Source organism: Anthonomus grandis, chromosome 5 (assembly GCF_022605725.1).
Source record: "Anthonomus grandis grandis chromosome 5, icAntGran1.3, whole genome shotgun sequence".
In the NCBI taxonomy this organism is placed as follows: Eukaryota; Metazoa; Arthropoda; class Insecta; order Coleoptera; family Curculionidae; genus Anthonomus; species Anthonomus grandis.
The window spans coordinates 4,856,080-4,875,819 of record NC_065550.1 but is presented as its reverse complement, the minus strand read 5'-3'; the positions used below and the strand labels follow the sequence as shown (position 1 = coordinate 4,875,819).

The 19,740-nt window shown below is 33.9% G+C and overlaps 1 protein-coding gene across 7 annotated transcripts in view; it reads left to right on the top strand.

Moving 5' to 3' along the window:
• Positions 1–8,023: 8,023 nt before the first annotated feature.
• Positions 8,024–19,740, top strand: part of LOC126736366 (transcriptional regulator ATRX-like) — a 292,446-nt gene continuing 280,729 nt past the window's right edge. For 2 of the 7 annotated variants that reach the window (XM_050440690.1, XM_050440686.1), the window contains exons 1-2: positions 18,067–18,239; positions 18,301–18,529. In XM_050440690.1, coding sequence (XP_050296647.1) covers positions 18,237–18,239; positions 18,301–18,529 — 232 coding nt within the window. In that variant the 5' untranslated portion in view covers positions 18,067–18,236. Of the gene's footprint in view, positions 8,141–18,063; positions 18,241–18,300; positions 18,530–19,740 lie in introns of those variants that run through there. The other 5 variants (XM_050440688.1, XM_050440692.1, XM_050440687.1 and 2 more) reach the window with 5 other exon arrangements.

Below are 19,740 nucleotides of genomic sequence, written 5' to 3'. Positions count from 1 at the left end.
TATATATCAAATGGAAACCCTCTTGTAATAGCTGGGTACTTAGGGCAAGTAAAACAAAGAAGATTCCTCATCTAAAACTGTTTATTGAATGAATTGAAAAATATTTCCATACAAAAGCAATTGAACAGCGTCACAGTTACCTAATTAGACACGAGCCGCGATATAGCTTATTTTGCAAATAGCTGCTATACTAGGTCGACTAATTATTGCAACCAACTATTAATGTTTATAATAAATAAAATGTAACCTACTTTGCTTTTAAAGAATTTAATAGCTTTGTTGTTAACAGCTGTGAACTCTCTCCTTTAATTTTTAAACGCAAAGTGTTTATAATTTCTGTAAGGGATGCTTCGGTAGTTATTAAACCTCGAGCCTTACTTGTAAGTCGTGTTTTAACGTAGGCTACTGCGTTTGCTCCATGATCGCCCGAATTTTCATTAAGCAATGTAAGAGCATCTAAAAATGATTGTAGCCTGTCATGTGAGCCATCAAACTCCTGAGGTACTATTTTCCCAGCTAAATTAAAAAACTCTAAATTTGACAAAGGCATATTTATTTCCTCCTCGTCGCTCGATGATATATAATACTCGTCCAAAATTAACGGATCAATTTTTTCTATACAACTTAATGGTACTTTATATGGAACTTTTAATATCTCAAATGCCCTAACTACTTTATCTCTAATAAAAAGGAATACGTCCTTAGTTTGATTCTTTTGCTGATTATCTAATTGCACCCAAATATCCTTAATAAAGGCTGTCGTTTCATTGAATAACTCTACTAAATTGTCCGTAATATCGACTCTTGTTTCCGGATTTTTTGGTACGGCCTTTTTTATAGCCCTTTTGGAATTATTTATAGCCCCTTGTTTAAATTCCAGTAAAGTTTTATTAGTCCTTTCCCAGTTTAAAGACATAGAACCCAATATTATTAGAATAGTTTGCTTAGATGCATAATATTGTCAATTAAAAAATATATAAAATTCACACGCATAAAATAGCATTCCCTTTTTTTCTTAAAAAAAAACAAAAAACATAAAGCATCACTAGACACACCCGTCTAGAATTATAAAAACAGGAATAAAAATAAAATTGAAAATTATGGCTTACTCAGTAGATTATCCTTGGTTGTCCGATAAAATTGCATTCGTATACCCGCACTACTATAGCTGCATTCGATTTACGCGCACTATTTTAGTCACTAAAAAAAAACTCGTGTCGTTTGTCGTTGGACTGGTTAAGGGTTAATAATAGGGTTTAAAGCGGCAGCATCTCTTCTTAACTGGGCCAAGTTAATCGTAGAAACAGCAAGCTCACGAGTTATTTGCTTCCTAATATGCTTCTTGTACATTTGAAAGGACTTTATGATCACCATCACAATAAGCAAAATAACTATTATGTACAAAACTGCTTTGACGTCTTTTGTAATGTTGTATTCTTGCTCCTGCACTACAAAGTTTGAATTGACTACCCCATTTTCTGTCAAATCTTGGTGAGTGGATTTGCTTTGCCCCATTTTGTTGATTTGCTTATCGCCAGTACACTGTATTTGGAAAAATGAGTAAAAAAGAAACACTTTACTTTTAATCGAGCCCAGAATAATCTTTTTCCTCAACAAAACTTATTATTTCTCCATGATTCGACTGGCCAAGGGTCGCCATGTAATAGCTGGGTACTTAGGGCAAGTAAAACAAAGAAGATTCCTCATCTAAAACTGTTTATTGAATGAATTGAAAAATATTTCCATACAAAAGCAATTGAACAGCGTCACAGTTACCTAATTAGACACGAGCCGCGATATAGCTTATTTTGCAAATAGCTGCTATACTAGGTCGACTAATTATTGCAACCAACTATTAATGTTTATAATAAATAAAATGTAACCTACTTTGCTTTTAAAGAATTTGCCTAATATTATAAATAATTCCTTTACACTCTTCGTGTGACACATCGTTGCAAGCGGCATTAAAATGTCTATTCTACCGCGTGAAAAAAATAAATCGGTTAACATACCAGCGAAAAGTGACCTAAAATGTCTAAAAATTATAAATATTTTATTGACGCCATACTTATGTCAAATGGCTATCTGTCTATAATGCTAATCTTATAGTGTGATACATAATTTTAAAGGGCATACGATCTACCACCTAACGGTGAATAAAAAAATGTAAGTTTATCGTTTTATAAACAGTAAGGGTGGAAAAAGGTTTAAAAAATAAACAATTTAATCAATTGACTTCATTTATTTTATTAAGCGCTTAAAATGTTCTCCATTATTTGCGAGTCAATAATAAAGTCCGTTTTGAAATTCCTCCCGAACATTGGCAAGTATTTGTCTGCTGATATCTTTACACTCGCGAATAATTCGATCCTTTAAATCTTTAATATCTGCAGGTGGGGTTTTATAAACTTTGGCTTTTAAATAGCCTCAAAGGAGAAAACTTTGTTGTTAAGTCTGGCGATTGTGCGGGTGGTTTAATTGCACCACGCCTGCCAATCCACATCCCCGGAAACTGTTCATTAATAGCTACTCTCGAACTGTCAAAGCGTAGTGCGGGGAACCTCCATGTTGTTGGAAATACAAATTATTTTCGTTTCGTATCCCAACATTCATTCATTCACTTCGCTTTCCAAGGATTGGACGATTGAAGGATATTTTATATTTTCGAGTAGATATAGATCAATTTGTCAAGTTACATTTTTTCCAAAAAAAAATGGCCCGATAATTTCGTTACCATAAATTTCTGTTCATACATTATAATTTTTTCAGGATACTGAGTATGATTCTCTCGAAAAAGGAGTGGATTTTTCTTATCCCAGTATCTACAGTTATGCCGGTTTACCATTTAGAAAAAAAGTTAACTCGTCACTGAAACAGACGTTCTTTACAAAATCGGGGTCCTCGTCAATTCGCACATTAGTCCGCAAAATTCAATTCTCCTCTCCAAATCGTGTTCTCCTAGTTGTTGAAGAGTTTGAATTCCTCGATACTACTTTTTTGCTATTGGCTGGAACTGAAGTATTGTATTTGATGTTTATGCAATGTATAAAATTTAATTTTTTTGAAGCTACGTTACCTTTGAAGGGATTTTCTGCAAACCTTTTTAAATTCGTAACTTAGAACTATATAAATACATTATGGTTTTTTAAAGTATCTTACCCCAAGAAGTAATCCTCTCTTAAATTTTGGCCCTTCGACTAATCAGATCTATTTACACCTGATAATTTTTACGTTTTGTAATAATTCCTTTCAAGCTCAAAAGTGACAAGACCTAAACATTCCAAACTAGGCTTGCATCTTATTGCTCTTGCCACAGCCGACTTTATTCAAGCTGCGAAATAACAGTTGGCAACGTGGCACCACGTGGGACATTCGGATCCGTTTTGGTGAATCCGTTTACGCTTTGAAAGCGCCGCTCTGCCGATATGGACGTTCAATTTTGATTTTGCTTTATTTACAAATGAGAATATTTTATTTATGTGATTGATTTATTATTTGAAATACGTATAGGCGCCGTTAAAAATTATATAATTGCATTATTAGACTTTTCCCCCTATAGTCTAGTCTTTTAGTTATATAAATTTCATCAATTAATAAATTACCAACTTTCTCAGTCAGTGCTAAAGAAGTGGATACAATGTTTAAATAATTAATCGATCCAACGAACTTACCTGAAGTGAAGTTCGATCGTAATTATACGAGGGTCCAGTCCGAAGACATCACTATAATTTGTTCACTATGTAGTCCGCCTCTGGAGTACTAATCGCGCACCAAGTTTAAAGAAATTCGTCTTCACCCACCCGCCCGGCCGGTCCCCGCGCGCCTCCGTGTTATGCATCATTTAGTTAAAAGAAAAGAGTGCTTGCTCGCAACTTTTGGGAGGGTTAGACTAAGGGTGGGAGTGATGTCTTCGGACTGGACCCTCGTATAATTACGATCGAACTTCACTTCAGGTAAGTTCGTTTGATCGATTAATTATACTTTGGGTCCAGTCCGAAGACATCACTATAATTTGTTCACTATGTAATTGTTTAAAGACAAACAAAGTTGCGAGCTATCTTATTCTATGGCAGCGTATGCGGCCAGAGAATAAATAAGTCTAACAGTAGCATATAAATGTTTATTATATAAGAAATAAGGCAACTTCTTGCAAAGGGAAAATCCCAAAATAATATTAACATTGTATTAATGCTAAAAAGGCAAACTTATATAAAAAGAGTTAGGATACTCTAGAAACAGAAGGGCTTATTTGCAGAATTGCGGGCTTATTTTCGACGCACGACAGTGGGGTGATTTATGTCTGATGAAGAGGAAGTCATTGTCCGGTTGTCTTAGTGACGCAGTTGTTTTGACGTATTTTTTTAAGGTGTTAACCACGCCGTTTCTGGCTTGGCATAAAGACCCAGGGTCTATAAATATCGATACTTTCACGATATCCTGGAATGAATATTATTTTTATGCCTTCGCTCCATTTACACTGATCCTTCGAACTTTACAAAAAATCGTTCAGGATAAGGCTGTTAGAATCTTAGTGGTACCATGGTGGCTATCACAACCATGGTTTCCATTTTTTCGCAAACTTATTGTTGACCAAGAAATATACTTACACCCTTCTCCTAATCTTCTCTCTTCTCCATTTTTTAGGACACACCCTTTGGCAAAAAGCCTTACCCTGGTGGGAGCGAAATTGTCAGGCAGGCATTTTTATACAGGGATTTTCCGGAATCGGCAACAGCTACTATGATTTCCTCAATTTCCAAATCTACATTAAGTCAATATGACAGCACATACAAGCTATGGTGGGCGTTTTGCATAACTAGCAATATCTTAATGTTTAAACCGACGACCAAAGACGTATTATCGTTCTTGCAAGAACTAATGAAGAACAAGAACCTTTTGTATGGAACGTTTAATTCCCATACCTCCGCTCTATCGCTAATTTGTGCAACTGATCTAGGCTCTGACCCAATTATAAAACGTTTCAAAAAAGGCATTTCTCAACTTCGACCCTCTAGGCCGAAATATACCTCCACCTGGGACCCAACACCTCTCTTAAGCTATCTTGAAAACTTGCCCCCTCCACTCAGCCTTCAAACTTTGTCGCACAAACTAGCATTTCTATTAGCTCTTACTACTGGCGAAAGACTTCAAACAATTTCACTCATCCGTCTCTCAAACATTACACATGGACCCGGAGAAACTGTTATCTACATATCAGACCCTATTAAGACAAGTCGTTTTGGCCATCCGCAACCCAGCCTTTACTTTCCCATTTTTCAAGAGAAACCTCTTCTTTGCTTGGTTAACACCTTAAAAGAATACGTCAAAACAACTGCGTCACTAAGACAACCGGCAATGACTTCCTCTTCATCACACATAAATCACCCCACGGTCGTGCGTCGAAGGATACCCTGAGCAGATGGGTAAAACAAATACTTGCCTCTACGGGGATTAATACAGATGTCTTCAAACCCCACTCAGTAAGACACGCAGCAACTTCTGTGGCCTTACGAAAGGGAGTGCCTGTCGACACTACTTGCAAAACGGTTGGCTGGACACAACATTCCACGTTTGCCAGGTTCTACAACCGCCCATTATAAGAAAACAATTGTCTTTTTAGCATTAATACAATGTTAATGTTATTTTGGGATTTTCCCAAGAAGTTGTCTTATTTCTTATATAATAAACATTTATATGCTACTGTTCATATAATAAACATTTATACGCTGCCATAGAATAAGATAGCTCGCAACTTTGTTTGTCTTTAAACAACTACATAGTGAACAAATTATAGTGATGTCTTCGGACTGGACCCAAAGTATAATTAATCGATCAAACGAACTTACCTGAAGTGAAGTTCGATCGTAATTATACGAGGGTCCAGTCCGAAGACATCACTCCCACCCTTAGTCTAACCCTCCCAAAAGTTGCGAGCAAGCACTCTTTTCTTTTAACTAAATGATGCATAACACGGAGGCGCGCGGGGACCGGCCAGACGGGTTGGTTGGGACGAATTTCTTTAAACTTGGTGCGCGATTAGTACTTCAGAACTTCCGAACATAGTGAACAAATTATAGTGATGTCTTCGGACTGGGCCCAAAGTATAATTAGCGATGTCGTTAGTTTTATTTAAGTCAGGGTTTGGTGACACATCAAAGCAAGAAGAAAGATATTGTAAAATTATAGGTACCTCTTGGTGGGTAGATTAAAATAATCTCCAAGCAATTCATATGCGCAAGGGGATATATTATATAACATAAAAGACATTACTATAGTTGATGACCAATAACGTTTTTGCTTTAAAATAAGTAAAGTTATTTGGTCTATTAAAAGTACTACTCGATTACGAATGTCACTATCTTTTTCATCCTCTAAGTTGTGTGAATCAGAACTTTCCAATAAATTTAACGCCTGTTTTAAGAAATCTGAATTTTGGTTAATGAAGTCATGAAACTTCTCTAGAGATGAAGAGTATGGTTTATTAACCTCACAATAATTAGAAGACTTATACCTAGTTAATAGATTTTCGAGTTAATTTCCACCTACTTAATTTCAATTCGAAAGTAAAATTCATTTTAGGTCATTTTGGCACAACTCATTGTCTTTTATTTTTATACTCATTTGACTTTAACATGTAGGTCGCTATCTATTGATATTTTATTAATAATGTTTATCCAAGCATCATTTAAGTTTAAAGTATAGAAATCCCTATCAATCCCTAATATAGTATCCCCAACAATTTTTACATTCCACAGGTCAGATATTAGAATTTTTTGAGAATAATTACTCATAAGATCTTGAAAATTTGTTATAAAATGAAGTTGCTCAGAGGCTTCATCGGTAAGTTCTTTATGTTTTTGTTGTTCACTATTTCTTTCGTCTGGACTTTTTTTAGGAAGAGGCATTGTTTTTGTTAAATATGCAGGTAAATTTGGAAAAAAATGAGGCACTGCTTAGCAAACTAATCTTGCTTTAACTCTAATCTTAGTGAGAGGGCCATCAGGTAAAGATAATCATCTTCACGGATAATATCATTTGGGTCAAAATGCTTGGCACAAACCACAGAATATTGAGTAGAAGCACAATTATCTCTAGCTATGGCTTTTAGCCATTTAAATTTAAGTTGTTTATCTTTGAAGAAGCCAAAAACAGAAATACTGCCTCCCCTGCTTTTCAACTACTTTTGTAGTTAGATTTACACTCGGGAAGACAGTCGTGACTTGGCATGTTTCAAAAGGCAAAAAAAATCTTCAATGAATTCCTATATATAAATAAAGCTTATAGATTGACCTATACTTACTATAATACTATATACTATAGCTATTCCTTACCAGATTTCCTCCAAATATAATTATAAATAAAACAAAACCTACATTTTTTGATGTGAACTAACCCTGGCTCTTAGGCATAAGTTTCTAGTTTTAGTGGGTGGTTTTCTTGTGTTTTAACACAAGATATTCACAAAAGATCCGAAATCACACAAATAAGAGCACAACACAAAAATCTTAAAAGTGATATGTAAAATAAACTTGAAAATCGATAAATAAAGCACAATGACCCACTTAAGAAGCCGGCCGGCTCCACCTGTTTCTGTTTACAAAGAAGGTAACCATTTATCACTGTTTTTATAGTATATAACTCACCGACACTGGCTGGGAGATATTACTAAAAGTTAGTAAGTTCTTAATAATAACTACGTTCACTTTCCTTTCCGAAATTTTACTTAAAAACTCAAATTTAAAAGAGGAATTCAAACGATCTCCATTAAGTTCCATGAGAACTGAAATACAAACTGATCTGAAAGCCATGTTGCCGATGTTATCATTTCGCGGCTTGAGAAAGTCGGCTGTGCTCTTGCCTCCACTGTTTGGAACTTTCCCACTCGTCAATATCGATACTGTACCTACATCCCTATATGACCTCGACGATCAAATTCGACACCGGTGGCGGTGAAGAAGAAGAAGAAGATAATCCGCTATCTGTCAATGAAGTCAATTTTTGTTTCTTATTCATTTCTTTACCTTTTGGACAGGTTCCACTCGTTCCAGGTTTGAGATTTTTTCCCACAACGAGGAGTTATTCTGCTAATCTGGTTTAAAATGTTGTTTTTGTCGCATGAATCAACAAGTATTTTCTTCAGGTAATCAATTTCCAGGCACATATTTTCCATTTTCAGCTTAATATTCGAGTTCGCATTGTTAACCTCATCACCACCGGTACCTGTTAAATTTACCGGCGCGGCCACAAACGATTTTTGTTGTATGGATTGTTATAATATTACCAGCCCGTTTTATTTAACTATTCTGATAAATAGAACATGTTATACACACGCATACACTGCAGCTATTCTTAGTACAACATTTAAAACCACTACTTTTTGGATCGGGTCCGGTAAAGTTAAAGAGACGGCTAAAAACCGTTTTTTTTTTTAATTTTTACATAGAATGTTGAGTATGGTCAAAATATTGATGAAAAAGTGAGGATGATTAAAAAAAATACAAAACTTTGCAAATTATGAACATTTTTCTGCATACGCTAAATACGTATTATTGCCGATGTGTGTGAAGCTAGCGTCCGATCGATATCCAGCAACTAAAATCGAGAACGCAGCATATGTCGGTTGCCAGCGACCAATTTATAGTCCGCGCTCCCTGTAATTTAATCAATATAATACCCGTATCTCCTGAAATTCCCACGGTATTTTAATAAATTTTTGTCCAGATATTCACAATGAATACCTAAATCGACTTACGATGGTCTCAAACCTCTACAAACTAAGGTTTTGTTGTGAAAATTAATTAAAACGTGAAATGATAAAGAAATGAAAAAGGCTCTAACTTGCAAAATTCCCAAAGGATTTAGATAAAACTTTTTTCTATAAAAAATAATAAATATCTAAATTGATTTTAGATGGTTGCAAACCTCTACAAACGAAAGTTTTTTGGTAAAAAACTGTTGAATTTTTAGATGTACCGGGTGGCCAACTAAGAATGAACGTCGGCGATATCTTAGGCCCTAATAGTCGTAGCGCCTTGAAAAAAAAATTTTTGTAATAAAAGTGGCCAAAAAAAAAGTTGGAAATTATTTTGAAGTTCATTGGCCAACCGCTAGAGGGCGCCACAGCTTCTTTAAATCTTAAAATTGCATTTTTGCCAAAAAACCTCCAATAACGTACACCTCAAAATATTATATTAATATTCTAGGAAGATTTCCTCACAAAAAAGTTTCTACAAAAATTTCTGTCAGTTGTCAAATAAAGTGGGGGGGAGCGTATTTAGCTTGAATAAAGAAAACAGCTGAAAATCAGCTATGACTGGACCGATTTTTTTTAAACATATTTTTTTTTAAGTCCATTGTTGCCTTATTTTTTCAACCAAAAAAAAAATGTTAAATTACTTTTCCTAAAATCCGCCAGAGGGCGTTGACTTGTGACTAACTCTTTCTGACGGATTATTTCAAAAAACTGAAATGCAACTATATATATTTTTTTTACGTCATTTAAAGCGGGGACGAAAACCAAAGAAACTGGTGAAAACGGCACTATGTAATGTAAACATCTGACTTTCGTGGGCGCTGCGTCGTTTGGCGACAAAATGTCCCAAAATATTACGTGAAAATCCAGGCATTTTTAAAATATTTATTCTAATGCGGGTTTTACAGACATGACAATGTGTAAAACCCGCATAGAATTGTAATCTTAAAATGTTTAATATGCTGTGTTTTGCATAATGAAAATTAAAGCGTTATTCTAATAAAAAATAAAATATCAACTCTGATAAAAATATAATAAAAAATCAGAAATAAAACTCTAATAAACAAACTTAACAACATATCATTTTTTAAATAAAAGGCTCAAATAAACCGCCTTCTTTCGCTAAACAAAAAACTTAACCTATCGTAAAAGCTATTTCGCACCTCCAAAAGAGTTTCGCGTAAAATGGAATTGGCACCATCGACAATTTTATTTCGCAACTCCTCTAAATTTGTTGGCCTACTAAATTCATGCTTGTAAATGGTCTGCTTAAGGTAACCCCACAGATAAAAGTCATTTGGAGACAAATCTGGAGATCTAGGAGGCCATTTAATATCGCCAGTCCCACTAATAAGGCGGTTAGGAACAGTATTTGTTAAAAATTCTTTTACCCTAGCCGCGTTATGAGCAGGACAGCCATCTTGCTGAAAATAAACCGATCCCAGGTCTACATCAGGTAGGATTTGAATGGCAGGAAGAACTTGGATTTGCAGCAACTGAAGGTACTTTTGGGCGTTTAAAGTGCCATCAATAAAAAATGGCTCTATAACATTGTCGCCCAAAATACCTGCCCAAACATTCAATTTCTGAGGATACTGGGTACGAAACTGAAAATTTCTATGCTCGTTTTCCTGAGACCAATAACGAACTATGGAAGGATTGTGTTTCCCATGTAATGGAAAAGAAGATTCATCAGAAAACAAAATATTTAAAAAAAAATATTCGTTTTCATTTGCCTTTTTCATTATGGTTTCACAGAATTCCATTCTTCGCCACTGGTCTTCAGGAAATATTTCCTGAGTTTTTAAATACTTGAAACATTTGTACCCATATTTTTTCCAGATACGAGCAACAGTTTTATTGCTCATTCCCAGTTCCTCTCCAACACTTCTAGTGGACCGTGTCGAATCAAGTTCTAGGGTACTGCAAACCATTTCTTCCCACCGTTCTATATCCTGGACCACTTCAACAGGTGGTTCTTGACGTTTTGTGTGGCATTTTTTACAATCTTGAAGACAAAAAGATGTCTCAAAACTTGTAACTACATTTAAAACCGTTTTTGTACAAGGAATCGGTCTATTCTCAAATATCATTGAAAACAAATCTCTACATTGTACTGCCGAATTGCCTCCATAAAACCATTTAATTAGTTGAACTCTTTCGGAAGGGGTATAAACAGCCATAGTGAAAAAAACACGAAAATAACGCTCAAAAGTTATTAATGCAACGTGCAGTAACACAGCAAGTAAGGTCTGCTGACTCCCGGTTCAAAAAATAAAAACGAAAAATTCCGCCGCCTCCAAGCCGCAACCAAGCGGTGTTGCCATTATTACGGGTAATACGTAGCTCACGATAACACGATCTATATATATATATATATATATATATATATATAGACTAGACGAACTAGACGAACTCAAAGAACGTATTAGGCAAGAAATCCGACAAATATCTCCAGAAGTGTCAGAAAATGTCAGAAACGAATTTTAATATCGTCTTGGGCTTTGCCAACAAGTAAATCGTGCTCATTTTGAGCATCTTATACATTAAACGCAACTTTTTAATAATTTATTGGTTTTTATTTTTTTTCGTATTTCTCCTTTAGATAATCACAAAAGTAAATAGGGCAATTTAATCAAGAAAAAGGGCTCTTTTCAATGAGAGTTTAAAAAAAGTGGCTTTCCATTTGAAAAAAAAAGTTGGTGTTAATTTGGACCCCCCCTGTAGGTGAAAAAATACAAAAACTATCTTGAAATGTGAAAAAAAATAGACAAAAATCGACGGGTCTCAGGAATTTTGCGAGATAAATTTTGATTAGTTTTAACTGAATTTATTCCAGATAAAGTCACCACACTGTATATTGAGGCAATTTTGAAACTTTTTGGGGGCTAAAATTTTAAATTGATATGTTTTTTTATCGCTTTGTATCCCTAGAATTACATATTTTGTAATTTACATACACGAAAAATAAAACGACAATCTTATTAACAAAAATGGGAGTGGCTTCAGTAAGTCCCCAGTAGTATGTTTTTGTTTTGTCTGGGGCACTTTTTAATTGGGTGGATTGGCTGTGGACTCAATTTTAGATAATAAAATCATAATATAGTTAGATTTTACGTTATTTTGTGAATAAAACACATTTATCAGGTTTTGAAAAATATGTATTATTTGATATTTTATGTAATTTAATAAATTATAAGTATAAATTTTAAAAAACATTTAAGATCATAACGATGAGGTTAAATGTATATAATATATATATATATATATATATATATATATAGATATATATCTATATATATATATATATATATATATATATAGATATATATATATATATATATATATATATATATATATACAGTGTGGTGACTTCAACTGGAATAAATTCAGTTAAAACTAATCAAATTTTATCTCGCAAAATTCCTGACACCCGTCGATTTGTTTATTTTTTTTCACATTTCAAGATAGTTTTTGTATTTTTTCACCTACAGGGGGGGTCCAAATTAACCCAAACTTTTTTTTTTCAAATGGCAAGCCACTTTTTTTAAACTCTCATTGAAAAGAACCCTTTTTCCTGATTGAATTGCCCTATTTACTTTTGTGATTATCTAAAGGAGAAATACGAAAAAAAAAACCATTGAATTATTAAAAGTCTCGAAATATTTTGTGTTGGTAAATTTTTGCGTGTTTGTTTATTTTATTGGTATCGAGACATTTCCTGACATTGTTGTAGTGTCACTGTTAAAGTGAATTTCAACCAGTTGTTAAATAAGTTAACTTATATTGAAAAAATGCCTTATTTATCCGAATCCCACAAGATTGAAATCTTAATGATGATTGGTTATAGGGACAGAAGTCGTACTCAGCTAGAGGTTGTCCACTTATTCAGGCAGAAATCTCCAGATTTGCCACCTATTAACCAAGGTACGGTTAGTAAAATCGAAAGCAGATTTCGAGAAGTTGGGCATGTGATAGATGTTTCAAGACAAAGGTCTTCTAAAATCGATGAAAACACCCAATTAAATGTATTGTTAGCGATGGAAGAGAATCCGGTAACTGCAGTCAGAAGAGTAGCTCGCGAAAACTCTATTCATCATAAATCTGTGCTAAAAATTTTAAAAAGTGCAAACAAACGACCTTATAAAATGCAACCCGTTCAAGAGTTATTGGAAGAAGATCCAGATCGCAGAGTTCAGTTCTGTGAATTAATGATGAACGCCATTGACGAAAATCGCATATCTTCGGAGTGGATCCTTTTTTCTGATGAGGCTACATTCACCCTAAATGGCCATGTTAATAAGCAGAACTGTCGCTACTGGTCTGACGAGAACCCACACTGGCTAAGGAAAACTAATACACAATATCCCCAGAAAACTAATGTTTGGGCTGGCATAATTGGCAGGCAAGTTATAGGGCCATATTCTTCAATGATACTTTAACTGGGGAAAGATATCTAGAATTTCTTGAACATGAACTAGTTCCAGTCTTACGTGCCTTATATCCGAGTCAGTTTGTTTCAGATTTGTTTATATCACGGCTTAGGAAATGATAAATTAGGTGGGACAGTATCTGATTAAACTATTTATTCGTAATACCCAATTTTATTTAAAAAAAAATTAAAAAACTAAACAATTTTCAAGTGGCTAAAATTAAATTGAGAAATTCAAAGCTTACTAAAGTAAAAATAAGTATAGAAAATTTAAAAGGTTTTATTTAATAATGCGTTGCATAGCCTCTATTTCTTCTCACTTCCACCAACCTTTTGGGCATTGACCTAATTAAATTGTCCATATAGGACGTGTCAATGGATATCCAGCATGCCTTCAAAGCTTCAAAAAGTTCTTGTTTATTTTTGAAATTTTTACATTGGATGTGACGATCAATGTAATCCCAAATGTTCTCGTTCGGATTTAGGTCCGGTGACTGTGACGGCCATTTGATAACATGAATTTTTTCTTGGGTCAACCATTGCTTAACGACCTTGGATGCGTGTTTCGAATCGTTATCATGTTGAAAGTAGTGGTTAAGTGGCATAACTTCATCAGCGTAAGGTACCATAACATCCTGCAGTATGTCTTTATACATGAAACGATCCATCGTGCCTTCTATCAAGTGTAGTGGACCCATCCCATAACCCGAAAAACATCCCCACACCATCACGGAACCACCTCCATGCTTGACTGTGGACACCGTATATTTGGGATCATACCTTTGGTTAACAGCACGCCTAACATATCTTTTGCCATCCGAATTAATCAAATTGAACTTTGATTCATCACTAAAAATAACCTTTTTCCATTCGGAGACTGTCCAGTGACTATGTTCTCGAGCAAGGCTCAATCGCTCCCGTACGTTTTTTAAACTTAGCAGTGGTTTCTTTGCAGGGCGTCTTGTTTTGAAATCACTATATTGTTGACTGAACCCACATCTTCTTCTTCCAAATGCAGCTTGATTTCTTTTGAAGTTGCGAATAGGTCAAGTTTTGCTTTTTTCAAAATTAATTTATCAACACGACTAGTGGTCTTCTTTGGTCGGCCAGTTTTTTTTAGAGGAACAACACTTCCACGGATATTAAAATGTTTTATTATTTGACTTACCGTTGCTCTCAAAAGAGAAAATTTTCGAGCAATATCCGCCTGTTTAACCCCTTTCCGGTAATCATCGATTATTCGCATCTTAATATCGATCGATAAAGTTATACCACGTGGCATTGTGAATATTTTTCAAAACTAATAGTAAGGAAAGTCAAATCAACAGAAACCAACGCATAAAACTCAGAGACTGAATAAATATGTTGTTTGTCAATCCAATTTTGGCCACCTAGCAGTCAAACAAAATTATTGGAATTTGATAAAAAAAATATTGAGAAAAAGTGCAAGCAATAAAAATATATGGAATTTGTTTCTTCAAACTATCTTGTTTACATTTCTGTCACACTAATAAGCTTAACACTAATAAACTATTTTGTTTACATTTCTGTAACACTAATAAGCTCAACCGGTTTTTCCTTTGCTTCAGATAAAATATATCCATAAAAATGGAATTTGTCAATCTACTTTTGGCCACCAGTGTATATCCAAAATTATAATCTAATGATTAAGCTATGGAATTAATTTCTAACTATTAATTGTTATTAACTGTTGTTCTATATACATGTCTAAAAGAACTTATATTGTACTAAGAAAATAAAATTAAGTAAATCAAATAACTTATAATCTATAAAATCAGGATTCACAAAAAAAATTGGCAAAGCATCATTTAAAAATTAAAAAAAGGGTAGATTATAGGACATAACGTCTGGCTATTTGCACTATTACGACCTGAAGAAGTTTTTCCATATCTCTGAAACCATAAAAATTGGCCATTGTATTCCGCTAAAAATGGGGAACTCATGACTCGACCTACGAAGAAACTTGCGATGCGCCCAATGTCCCTCTATAAAATTTGTGCAAGCCCCTGTTTGGAACTCCACAAAATTTCTTGAGTGATTGACTGTTTTGTAAACGTACTGTGAAATGTATTGAAGGTCCTCTATATTCTCTCCAGCAGCCTGTCCAGATTTCAGTGCCTGGCTTTACATGTCCTATAATCTCCCGCTTTAACGTTTTCTTCGACCTATCAATAATATACACAATATACGATCTTTTTGTTTGGACATGTATCATGGCCCAGTAAACACTTTTCCCTCACATAGCGACCCCTGTAGTATTTTTAGTATCGTCTTGAATTCAATGAAAAGTAAATGACCACTACTAGGGGGCCGCCATTTTGCGTGATTGTGTCCTTTCGATGTTGGTCACTCTGACAATTTTAGTTGTGCCAACTGTAGGGAAACAAAACAATTAAAGTTTTGGAGAGGTTATGTTTACAAAAATACAAAATAGAAAATTACATATAGTTAAGAATTTAAGATAGTTGCGTTAGATCTGCGATTTTTCTGGTACTTCTTTAAAAATTTCCTTAAAATTTATGAAAGAAAGTAATCCTCCTAAAATGAGACAAAGTTTCAATCAACTTGGAATAGATGCATGCACTTTAAAATATTTGTTTTATTATTCTAATAATCTTGAATCTTCAAATTCAGTTAAAAACACCTATTTTCTTTCTATTTTTACTATTACGACTTTTACTTTCCTTCTATGCACAGTATTTCCACATTAATAAGTAAAACCATCTATAAAAATCAAAATATAGATGACTTTATGAGGGTTTGTAATTAGCAAGGGTTAGTGTTGTAAAATGCTCGAGAATTTATTTTTTGAGAACGTTCCTCGAGCATGAACGAGCACGAACGAGAATTTTCAGCACTATAAATGAAAAAAATGCAAAGGAAGCATATTAGGAAAATATCTGAAATTAAAAATGTTTGTGTTTATTTATGTTCTATTTATTAAGTTAAACTTTCAAACAACCTATTTAGGAAGTCTCCTCCGAACTATCCTAGGATAAAGGACCGTTACTGCCGAAAACCGACACCAAACATTAACGCTATGGGAACGTTCACATTTTTAGGGAACGTTCCATTGCTCACAACACTAGCAAGGGTTTATATAGTAAAAATAAATAACTTTATATATTATTCTATCATAAACAACACAGACAGACAATTCACAATTATTCGGTTTTGAGTGTGACTGAACCAAATACATTTAAATAAGGATGGTGATACATTATCCACGTATTAAATAAGGAGGAAGCTATGGCGGCCACCATGCAGTGGTCATTTTTGGGTATCGTGGCCCTATGCATTAGCAGTCCAGGTATATTTATAAGTTCGTGCATTAGGGTAATTGGAATCCTCAAGATTACGTGACTAACGAAGCGGACATTACGCATCTCCTGTAACTCGTTCATGGTGGCATAGATCTAGGTTTCCCTTGTGGCAGTCAAAGTAGCTTGCTTATGCAGGCACCCTTGGAATTAGGCCGTCAAACTCTCTCGAGCCGCGATGTCTGGAACATCGAGGATCTGTCAGAATCCATCTCTCGATTGTAATCGGATGGCGTCGCGTCGAAAAGAACCTAAGCGCACACCAGAGGTCTGACTCTGGTGTCTGGCGAGTGTCATGTTGGTTCTGTAATAACTTATTCCGCTTGACTAAATATACAGATTGGCGGATGGATCACTACTCAAATAAAGTTCCTAACAGGCGTGATGTTGCAACGCCGCCGCCGCGACAGTACGCTGGTGTTCAAGGTTCGAGCTCGATTTTTTAAAATTTTATTTTAGTAAGCGTCTGACGTCGATGGGGCAAAATTTAAAAAAATATTACGCGGCATTGGTATAATATTTTTCTAATGCAGAAATTAGATGTCGAAATCCACAAATATTTGCAAATCCAATTTTTTATGCAGTGAACTGCATATTGCAAATTAAAGCGGTGTTCTTATTAAAATAAAATATAAACTGTTATAAAAATATAATGTAAACATTATAAAAAAAACAGAAAATAAAACTCTAAATTAACCTAACAAATAGTTCTTTAAATAAGAGGCTCAAAAATACCTCTTTCTTAATCTAAACAAAAGGTTAGCCTATCGTAAAAGCTGCTTCTTACTTCCAAAAGAATTGGAGAGAAAATGGAATTAGCAGATTAAACAATTTTGTTTCTCAACTCCTCTAAATTAGTTGGCCTATTATTATGACGTTAATAAATAGTCTCCTTAAGATAACCCCAAAAGTCATTTGGTGTCAAATCGGAAGATCTTGGAAGCCATTTAATATTGCCAGTCCCACTAATGAGGCGGTCAAAAAAGTATTTGTTAAAAATTCTTTTACTTTTGCCGCATTATGATCAGAACAGCTATTTTTTTATATAACAGGAAGGAGTTGAACGGCAGGAACAACTTTGACTAAGACAACGTTAGTCTTTAAAATAAAATTAATTGTGCCCCATTTTGGCCAAAAATTAAAAAAAAAATTGAAGGCTAAAGTAAAAAACCGGAAAAAATCTAATAAAAAAGGAAAAAATATATTACTCTTTAAATTTGAGGTAAAACAAAAAGGTACTATGCGTTTTAAATAGCTAGTAACCTCACCTATTCACCATTTCCGTTTGGCTACTCACCTTCCGACCACCCTATTTTATTCAGTAAACTTTGCTAAAATTCACGTTTGTTTTCAAGGGTAATGAATAAGATGAATAATAAGATGTTGTGATGGGGTGATAAATAAACAGAATAGTAAAAAAAAAAATCAGTTTGGGGGAAATCTGTAAATTCTTATAGGGAACTTTTTTTCATCTGGCAACGCTGTATCAATGTCAAGTGTCTAATCTAACTGTCTATGTCATTAGGAAATGGCGGTCATTTATTCATTTGGCTTATTATTGTTGATGTATTGATTATTGTTGATAAAATGAAATAAAAAAATGCTTTTTCGTAATTTTAGTTTATTTGACAAAATCGTAACATCCGCTTATCGTAATTATGTAAATAGTTAGTGAATTTATATTTAGGTCTTAAAGGTATTACATGTATTGATGGTAAACAAATTCCTTAATACTAAACTTTTCAGCATTTAATTGCAATTTATTAACTTTTTAGGTAACGGAAATAATGGAAGAAAAAAACATAGAATTTGCTGCTATATTGAAGCAGTTTGGCTTAGATGTGAGTTATATGACACTACAGTTCAAGAAGGATATAGACAAGAACATCAAGCAGTTAATTAATTTGGATACCCAGAAATTTTGTAGTGCCTTAGCTGATCTTTTTTATGAGTTTTCCACTAATACTGTATTATTTAGTAAGAGTTTAGAGGCAAAAATCATTGGTAAGTACCTACGATGGATGTTCATTTTAAAGTTACACTCAGTGAATAAGCAAGTAACACTTGAGCTTGTTAGCGCTTAATCATTTTACGCAAAGGTTTTAAAAAGAAGTTTTTATATTAATATTAAAAAGTTTTGAATAATCATTTTAGAAATGTTTAAATTATCTTATTCAGTGTCCAAAACAATTGTTAAGATTTTTTTTTTATTATTTCAATATTAAATTTCATTCTACAAACTATGTCTGTAATAACCTTTTCAAACCAATTACTAAAGATTGGTTAGAAAATTACTACTAATTTTCTAACCAATCTTTTTTGGCTAAAAAGTTACCTAAGCAAGAGAATTCAGTTTGTTTATATTAGGGGTTCACTCTCAATTCCAATTTTCATAACATCAGGGATCCCACAGGGTTCCCATGTGGGTCCTCTCCTTTTTACCTTATTTATTAATGACATTCATAGAATTTCCTATATTTATTATTTGCTGAAGATATAAAAACTATACTTACAAATTTTAAATTTATCTGATTGCCATAGAATCCAGGAGGATCTTAATTCACTGTGCAAGTGGTCACTATCTAATGGCTTGTATCTCATTAGAGATAAATGTTTTGTTATCTCCTTTATTAAATTCAAAACTGTTATTGCTTTTGACTATCATATTAATACATTGGTTCTTTTGAGGGTGACAGAAATTAGGGATTTGGCTGTACTGTTTGACAACTCTTTGACATTTATTCCCCATATTAATAATCTGTTATATAAAGTCGAAATTATACCCATTTGTAGTTATGTCATCAAGGTGAGAAAAAACGTATGGCATAGATATTTTTGCCATACATTCAAGCAATTCCTGTCTAACCGTATTTATATATTAATTAATTTATTAAAAATGAATCGTAATTTCAAATGCTGTCAAAAAAAGGAGTTTTCAAATTATTGCTGCATCTTTTGTATGTCTATATTCCACCCAAGTTGTTTGGATAGAAATTCTGATGCCATAAAAATGGGAGGCTACAAAATTTTATGCTCAGAAAAATGTCAAATAAATTTTAATGAAAATGAGAATGAAAAGAAGTCTTACGAGCAGAAGATTCATGAATTATTGATTGAACTAAAAGAAAAGGATAGGCATATAGAAAGAATGAGAAGAAACAGTTTGGTGTTTGAAGATGAAGTGTCAGAGGCCGAAAAGAAGTTTTCTTCCTCCC